The 8,864-nt window shown below is 39.5% G+C and overlaps 1 protein-coding gene across 8 annotated transcripts; it reads right to left on the reverse strand.

Annotated features, from left to right (window-relative positions):
- Positions 1 to 933: 933 nt before the first annotated feature.
- LOC103704904 (protein IQ-DOMAIN 31-like) lies at positions 934 to 8,864 on the reverse strand. Of its 8 annotated transcripts, none has more exons than XM_008788435.3 (7): positions 8,406 to 8,864; positions 7,815 to 7,952; positions 3,881 to 4,168; positions 3,341 to 3,529; positions 2,637 to 2,696; positions 1,473 to 2,439; positions 934 to 1,223 (listed from the first exon to the last, which is right to left on the reverse strand). In XM_008788435.3, the coding sequence occupies exons 2-7, from the start codon at positions 7,902 to 7,904 to the stop codon at positions 1,192 to 1,194; spliced, it is 1,626 nt and encodes a 541-aa protein (XP_008786657.2). In that variant the 5' UTR covers positions 7,905 to 7,952; positions 8,406 to 8,864; the 3' UTR covers positions 934 to 1,191. The 8 variants fall into 8 exon arrangements, with proteins under 8 accessions (XP_008786657.2, XP_008786641.2, XP_008786649.2 ...); XM_008788419.4 differs by having other exon boundaries at positions 3,881 to 4,171; positions 8,406 to 8,863; XM_008788427.3 differs by having other exon boundaries at positions 7,815 to 8,054; positions 8,406 to 8,863.

An 8,864-nucleotide genomic window follows, 5' to 3' on the forward strand; every position in this document is an offset into this window, starting at 1 on the left:
TTTATCTTTACTCACTATGAGAAACAAATGGTGGCCTCCCCGGTAGTTGCACCTGGTGACTCGGGATTCTGCAATCAAAGGCTTAGGTGTTAGCTTCTCAAGATTTGGACGTGTCGGAATTCCACGTTGGATTCCTACATCTTCACTTGCAGCTATAGGTGCTGGTGGTGGCTCCTTGGGATTTGGGCCGGTTGAAGTTTGTTGTTGGATTCCTTCATCTCCTTTTCTCCATTTGCAACCACAAAACTGGAGGTGGTTCCTCCTGATCTGGACCGCTTGGAACTAGATGTTGGATACTCTCAATTTCTTTTCTTTTCTTTTTTTTTAGAGTACAATAGCTGCACAATGAAAAAGAGGTCTTCTGGTGTGTCCGGAGGATCTTATCAGAATGTAGGTGACCCAGTCAGCAGCTTTGTTTGTCTTACAGTATACATACATGGCCTGAAAGGTCTTACAGTCGTTCGTCATCCTCCAGATGTTGAGGTTATCACCCCCTCTAACGTTGGATACCCTCATTGGCGCTCAAAATTGTGGGCATGGTGGTTGAGATGATTGGATCCGAGCCATTTGGACCTAGGTGGAGCTCCCCGCCACTTGACATAGCGGGTGTAGCGGGTGAGTTGTTGATGGTACCCTCCCGGGTCGCACAACCCGAGAAGGGGTGTAGCGAGGAAGACTTTGGGTTCTGGGTCTCGTCCTTTGGAACCAGTGACGTTCCTCAAGCATTGCTGAGAGATGATACCAATAATATACGGTAAAAGACGATTCCCCGAGCCATCTCAAAATGATATGATGGATTTTTAAGATGGGTTGAAATGGTGGTGAGTGCTGGGGTTCATGTATATCAAGGGGAAGTAATAGCAATAAAATTCCATGATGATATTGGATATGAGGTCCTTCAAGAAAAATTTGATTAGTAAGGGAACATAGTGATGCTCTTTCCAATTTTGCAATATATATATAATGAGAACCAAGACAAATCTAAAAAGCATTTTTCTGTATAAACAACATTCTGTAACCTGAAGAAGTGAAAAAAAACGCAGTATTACGCCAACCAAACCCCATTTAATAACAAATTGGTACAGGATCACAGCACAACTCTACACCATAAAACAAACAATTTAGGAAGGAAAAACTGCAGACAAACCGCAATATCTTGCTGCTGTAAAGAACTTGAATTCTTACTTCTCATCACCTCCTCCATTCTATTTGAATTGCCTTCTCTGCATTGAATAATGAAAAGAGAAGGGGAATGACTACGCGATTCTGTGAAGTGAAATTCTTCAAGCCATCTAAAAAATGGAATCTCAAACAAGAGAATTATCAAAATCTCATGCAAAACCATCAAGATATGCACCTAAAAAAGAAGAGAGAAAGAAAGAAAGAAAAAGAATATGGCTAGAGCAAACAAAAACAAATCAAAGAACATAGTTAACCAAAAATATAGGCAAGAGTCAGTCCAAAATCATTACCATCTATAGATGATGTTAGAGATCTGTCATTTCTGATAGCTCCCTTGCCACTTCCTTGAATCAGTTTCTGTGTCCGTGGTGACTGTGAGCTCAGCTTTCCATTCATGGAAGACGGCAAAGAATGGCGACGTGGGGTGCTATTTTTCACAGCTGAATCTGAGCCAGACCTTGGTAAAACTTGTCCACGTAGTTTTGCCTTAGCAGATTCAGTTGTTTGCATATAGCTTGGTAATTTTGAAGCATTCTGCAAACCGTGTTCTGCATAATATTCTGATTTTGATGAGAAAGAAGCCCTCCTCTTCCTGCCTTTCTGGCTCCCCTCGCAAGGCTGTTCATCCTTCAAGCTCAATTCCCCATTAGTTACGGAAAGTTCACCTTCTTTACTGGTATTTTGCAATGAATGCAATTCGAGAGGGGGCCAATCATCTGGTAACGTACATTCCATATCAGGTTTGTTCTCAGGAGTCACTGCAGTACCTTTCTTCATCTTGTCCGCAGTGACCTCAACGCTCTGATGTGTAACATCAGGAGGGGAACCTGGCACCTTCTTCAAACTGTGCGTTGGTTTCTCATTTTCAGCATCTGGCCAGTCAGAGGCTTCTGTTGTCAAATTAGATACCTTACTCAAATTATGTTTGACCTTTTCAAGCTCGGTTTGTGGATGTTCCTGCACAGAATCAGCAGGGGAGCTAGGTACTTTCCTCAGGTTGCATTTTGGTTTTTCAGGCTCGGTGACGGCATTTACCGGCCCAGAGTCAGTGTTTGCAACTGAGTTCCTAGAAAGAGTATATTTCAGTCTGCTTGATTCACTTGCCTGAAATTTCAAATCAACAGCCTTCATTGGTTGGGGAAGTGGTTTCCAGAAATGAGAGGATGTCCAGCGCTCCATCCAGCTCAAGACTGAATTGGGTTCCCCACCATCATACTCGATTTGCAAAGGTTTTATAACAGGTGATGCAGAAAGAAGCTGCAGCAATGGAACAAGTGATATGCCTTGCCACATAAATATGTAATAAACCAGACTGATGTTCAATATACGCTCTGGTTAAAAAGCTTGTTTTACGAGCTAGGCAGATATAGCATTGATAGTATGTAACCATATGAAGAAGCTTTTTGAAAAACATGATCTCATCATTCTAATTGCTCTAATGCAACATGATTTACCTGACGAATAAAAGTATTAGTTAATAGTTTCTCATTCCAAGTTTTCAACTGTTCAGCATCCTGAAAAGAAAGAAATAAACAATCTTCAACACACGCAGATGAGAAAGATCAATAAATTGGTGCAACCATTCTATAAAACTTAAAGTAAATTGATTAAGATACAAGTAAAGCTCGAACTAATGAGAAATTTGCCTTAACTCCATTTAGATTGTAAAATAAAATGCGAAGCATGCGAGCATGTTGTTCTTATAATTTATGAAATTTTGGTGCAGCAAACAACCGAATCCACATTTTTGCATCCACACACCCCTACAAATTGCCAAGCTTCCCTTTCCCCAAACACCCTCTCCAAAACCACATTCTTACAAGGTGCATACATGTTAATATTCTTCCCCAGGAGATAATGAAAGAAAAGGAATTAAAAAAGCTTCATTGCTGCAGAACTACTATATCTGAGACCTTAATTCCATAACACATCAGCAAGGCAGCTGACTAACAATAATGAAGCAGTTATGCCCCTGCCAGTTTGACTGACACTGCAGTAAATCAAGATTATGAGGCTAAAATTTCTTTTATGTGTTGCATTATATAAGTCCACAAGCAGGAGTTCATTTCACAGCAAGACAATAAAAACAAAAGAACAAGTTATACTTCCACAAAGTAAGGATCTTAGATCTTAAAAGTCCAAAGATAAGAATATCTACCACATCCCTTCCCTGATGGCATTTTGTATTGACTTCAAGCCTGACTCGCCGCCCACGAATCAGTGCTTGTAACTTAACAATTCCCTGAAAAGAACGTAGGGTTACAACTGCTTGTCTCCTCACCAAGTGCCCCCGAACCAGTGCCTGTAGCCTTATGATGCCCTTAAGTGCATGAAATGCCCTGCGTGACTGCATGAAAATTATACAGATATCAGACAGAATTAATAAGGAATTTCTTCCCTTGAATTCTCCCATATATCTATCTGTCAAAGAACACACACACACACACACACACACAGAGAGAGAGAGAGAGAGAGAGAGAGAGAGAGAGATCATATCAGATACATGCTATAGTTTAACTCGGGTTCTTCCTGTTTGCACACATATGAGAGAGGAAGAGAGATATTGATGATGACCTCCCTAGAAGAGCTTATAGAGTAAAAAAATATCGATGAATATATTACTAATATACTGTGAAAATTGGAGTGCATTATCTTGATCAAAATGAGAGCAAATTATCACTATTCAATCAAAAGTTACCAGATAACCCCTAAAAGCTGCTTGCACCATGGTAGCAGCCTGCTGTTCCTCGACTTTTTCAGAGTCCTTTAACACATCATGTCCAACAATTCCTTGATCATCTGTATGTTGACCTATAGATGATGGAACTCCTCCAACAACCATATCAGCAGGTGTCCCCTTTTCTGGTTCTGAGATGATATCATTCGTTTTGGTGTTTACAAGTACTGGTTGAGATATCACTGGTGAATTCACAGCCTGAGCAGATGGTCCTGTTCCACCAACATGCTCTTCACCATTTGCAGCATTCTTCTAATAGAAATGGACAGATTGGTTAGCCCTTGCACATATGATCGCTTTAAATTATACAGATTAGACATCCTATGCAGGAGAATGAATGATAAGCAATAGCAGATTTGAAAGAAAGTAAGAAACATTGAATCAGGATGTGACTATTAAAAAGCATATCTTATTCCACATCTCTGTGATTTCATTTTAGAATAAGAATGGTTTCTGGATGGTTGGTTAATTCTATGATATGTCCCACTAGCAAGGCCTGTACAACTAATAATACCTTCTTTTTGCTGCTTGGTAGTCAAAATCTCTTCCACAACTGCACTTGATATTGCATCTTTTTTCCGTTATCATTTATGACCATGTACTGATCATATAACTAACCAGTCACACCTTGCACTATAGATAGACTGAGCAATTTAAGGCAAGGCCTTAAATATTTGCCACCACATAGCTTCGCAACATGGAAAAAGACAGTCAATAGAAAATATAACTTGCTTATTGAGAAGTTGTAACTATACTAACAACCAGGAACTACGAATGAAAGCAATGTTGAGAGAATGTATCTCCCAAATTTAAACTAGAAGTCTTGCGTAGGTGAAGGTGACCAGACCTAGCAGGGAATTTTAAGCAGTGCTCAAACTTTTCTCAATAAACTCCTGGATAAGGATTCTTCAAGTTCTTGCACTATACTGTGATAAGTATGATTCCATTTCTTTCTGGGAACCATTGCATTGCTGATGAATACAGAAAGAATAACAGTCCTTTTGTTTTTTTGGTAAGTATAGTCCTTTTGTTTAGTCATATATGGTATAAATAGCTTTCTGGTCATCTCTGAAAGAAGATTACATGCAGAGAAAGTTCAAATGCTCCTCGACAGTGAACAATTTCATAGAATGGTATTAAAATCACAAAACAAATCTATGCTGACTTGCCGATGCCAAAGAAGTTTGGTGCCACAATATTCAAGTCAGGACAGGTTTACTGAAGGACCACATCCATCACAAACAATCTTGGCCAAACCAATCTCTCATAAGTGATTCTCCTGCATAGGATGTCTAATCTGCATAGGATGCTTATCTTGACCAATCTCACATGCAGAAGAGGCAGGAATAAGCAATGAATAATTTTCTTTCTTTCTTTCTTCTCTTTTTTTTTTTTTGGTTTTTTGCTGGAGAAAGGTGAGACCTTAGCAGGTGTAACTCTATAGCTGCATCAAGCATAGCATTAAAATAAGAAAAAAAAGATTATACTCCAACAGCTCCAACTCTTAAGTAGAGAAAAAAACAAAACCCCTGATAGAGAAATTACCAGAAAACAGAAGGCCTAGAAGCAGCAACCACACAGACATGCACAGAAAGCAACCAGATGACAAAAGAGATGTAAGATGTCTAGCTATCAATAACTAACTGATCAATCACCAACACTCTTCTTTCCTTATATTGGTTTGTAGACCCAAAAGATGATCATGATGATATTTTGTGACTTATTTTCTCAGCAGAGGACAGAGGTAATGTTTGTTTTAAGTCTATGCATGGCAAGAATTTTCATCCTATGGAACAGAAAAAAAGATAGGTTAGCTCATCCACTGCCCTAATATGGGGGTGAGGAGAAAAAGGAGCAACAAAAATAAATATAGGGAGGAGAAGATAGCAGTGGAATTAACATTAACAAGTAGCAACTCCTTTGCAAAGAAAGAGGCCTCCTCATAACAATAGCAAGTCAAAGGTGAAAATTCTTCCTTTAGACTCCTCTATAATAAAAAAAACAGAAAAAATTCTGGAGATCTTTCATAGAATTCTTGCTCCAGCACTCAATGGTGTGACTAGCATAGCGCATTGATGAACTATCGACTATCTGCTTTCAGCAACCCCCAACAAATTGCAAAATATCACCAACGCAACTTGATCATCATTAAAGGTCTTAAAAGAAAATCCCAATAGAACTCTTCTGTAAACATGTTTTGATCCCCCACTAATCATCTCAAAACTAACTAAATCACATTTCCCACCTAGCTCATGCCCACTCAAGATACTTTGGTCTTGAAAAATGCCTTTAATAACACTGCCCATTTACAGTGATAAGAGGCTTCTTTTTATATTTCATCCAGCAGCACTACGTACATGGACCCACAAGGTCGGTTATTCTCTTTTAACATATCACTTTCTCCGTGATATGATACCCCCTTATATCTTGCAAGTTCAGCAATTAAGTAATAGGAGGAATGAATGAACCGTGAGGAAGGTGCAAGTTTTGCTTCTTTGAAAGGTTTAAAGCTGAAACCCAAGTTGTGTAACCTCTTCTGGTAAAACAGGCTGTTCTCTTACTATCAGCTTTCCTCTCTCCGTAGAAATATGATGCAGAAACGTATAAGAGAAAATTATAAGACAGACCAAATATCCTTAAAGAAAGTGCTTCAGCCCCTCAAGATAAGAATATTCCCTTCCAATCAGCAAACTCTTCAGCATAGCAACCCAATCATGACTGCCTAATCTTCCCTAATTTACTACATCCAAGTCAACCAGCTCACTTTTGGTAAATTGGGTCTTCATGTCAGAGATCAAAGTAAAGCAGCCAAGATAAACCTTAAGTTTGTTAGCTGGAATACCAATAAATGATAAGCACTTGTTGCCTCTCTGTTGTTATCTATAACTCACATGAGCCATTTGTAAAGCCAAAAGAATGCCCTTTTTAATCTGATAGATTGTTAACAGCATCAATGCATCTCAGATAGCATTAAAGAGGGTAATGACAAATTATAAATTTCTGTTATTCCAAGTGAAACATTAATTTAGTATAGGCATATCAAGTTACAATATGTCTCTAACTTATTAATGAAGCCTATAATTAAGGGGAAGGGATCTCATGAAAATTAAGGAAATCCTTCCATTAGAGAATTGAAACCATGAAGCTCTCTCGTCCTTAGGTTAAAGCCATATGCAATGCTTGCTATCTATCCTCCATGTCATCCACTTCTAACCCTCTTTGTCCTTCAAAAGACACAGGATATACCTCCTAGCTTAGAAACACATCAGCAATCAGCACACATTGACCTTACTCATTTCCTCTCATAAGTCAAAATCATCCTATCAAACTTGCCAACGCCCTTACTTGTATGTATAACAATGCAAACTGTCAAGCAGCTCATCTTGCATTGCAAGTCCTCCCATCTCACTTTCAATGTTTCAATGGCATTGCATCCATAGAGCTGTGTCTTTTCAAGCCATCATTAAGTCTAAACTCAAGATATTTCATCACCTTAGTCCTATATAGAAGAGGGCTTGCATGATGTTCATCACCTCAGATCTATTTCTATTGAAGATTCTTAAATCCATCATCTAGAGAAGCCAAATCTACACGAACCTGACCAACCCACCACTTCATCTCCAGTGCAAGACAGCCACATCCATTGGCACAACAGTGAGATGGCATATATTAAGTAATGCTTTACATACGTTTGATTAATCTAGGAATAGGTTTATGGATAACCGAAACATGCAAGATGTTACAGTAAATCATGCAGACATCATCACCAGAACTAATTGGTGATAGTGAGAATCTTTACCTCTAGAAACCAGAAACATAATCACCTAACACGTCGCAATGCATGCAAAATAAATCAGAGACCAACTACGTCATAAAAACAAAGGCAGTTGCATACCAAAGGATCCCTTCCTTTTGATGTTTGAGTTCCGGATGATTTCTTGCCAAAAATCACTCTCTTGATCCATTTTCCAGGAGACGTCCCCATCAGCAAAAAAACTCAGGATCCTAGACCGTTATATCTCGAAACGGAATCCTGCAAGAATCCTCGATCACGCCAAGCACATAGAACAAGCAAGACATTGCTTGAAATGCGAAGGCAACTATAACTCAACCAATCGCCTCAGAACTTCATTTCCTATCAAAAAGGTCAAAAATTTAAACGAGAAATTGGAAAACCTACCCCGGGAAACAATTACTCATCCGGGAAAAGAAAGAGCGATATATTTTAAATACAAATTGTTAGAGGCCGCACAGAGACTGCAGAAAAATCAAAATTTTTCAGACCAGAAAACTGAAAATATGGACGTGAACACAGCCCACGTCACGGAGAAAAGCTTGAAAGCCTGAATCCGCTCATCAAGAAGACCGCAGCCCAAGGGCTCGATCGACAGTGTCCAAACTCCAAAACCAATGCCCATGAAAAGGAAAATACAAACACGGATAAATCGAATAGAAAAGAACAGAATCCCGCGGATCGGAAGCTTACCGGATGAACCAAGTCACCAGAAACCCTGGCTACGCCTTTCGATAGCTCCCACCGAAATCCAGAAAAGGAAGAGACGGAAAGAGATAGAGAGAGAGAGAGAGATCGGAACTACATTTCAGATCTCTAAGGAGCTGACGGAAACCCGTAACCAACAAAAGCAATTGAAGAAAAAGTAAAGAAGAACGAGCCAGAGAGAAAAAGGGGTCGGCAAAGCGAAACAAAATAGAGAAGGCACTGGAAAGGCTTTTAAGAAAGAAAGAGCCATTGGATAAATTAGTCTGTGAGCAAGAAAGAGCAGTTCATAGAAAACTAATAAGATACAGCCTTGCCTCCCACCGGAGGGAAGAACCCGCTTGCGCGAAACTCGAAACAGTATGAGAAACCGGGGATCCACCCCTTCGGCAACCAACGGCGAATAGAGAGAGACGATGGAGGATGTCGTAGAAGATTACATTTTTA

Source organism: Phoenix dactylifera, chromosome 9, assembly GCF_009389715.1.
Source record: "Phoenix dactylifera cultivar Barhee BC4 chromosome 9, palm_55x_up_171113_PBpolish2nd_filt_p, whole genome shotgun sequence".
Taxonomy (NCBI): domain Eukaryota; kingdom Viridiplantae; phylum Streptophyta; class Magnoliopsida; order Arecales; family Arecaceae; genus Phoenix; species Phoenix dactylifera.

Coding starts and splice junctions, on each gene's coding strand:
- LOC103704904 (XM_008788419.4), bottom strand. CDS start 7,904: ATGGGGACGTCTCCTGGAAAATGGATCAAGAGAGTGATTTTTGGCAAG. Junction 4,172..7,814: donor CAAAAGGAAGGGATCCTTTG/GTATGCAACTGC, acceptor CATTTCTATTAG/AAGAATGCTGCAAATGGTGA. Junction 2,697..3,340: donor GCCATCAGGGAAGGGATGTG/GTAGATATTCTT, acceptor CTTTCTTTTCAG/GATGCTGAACAGTTGAAAAC.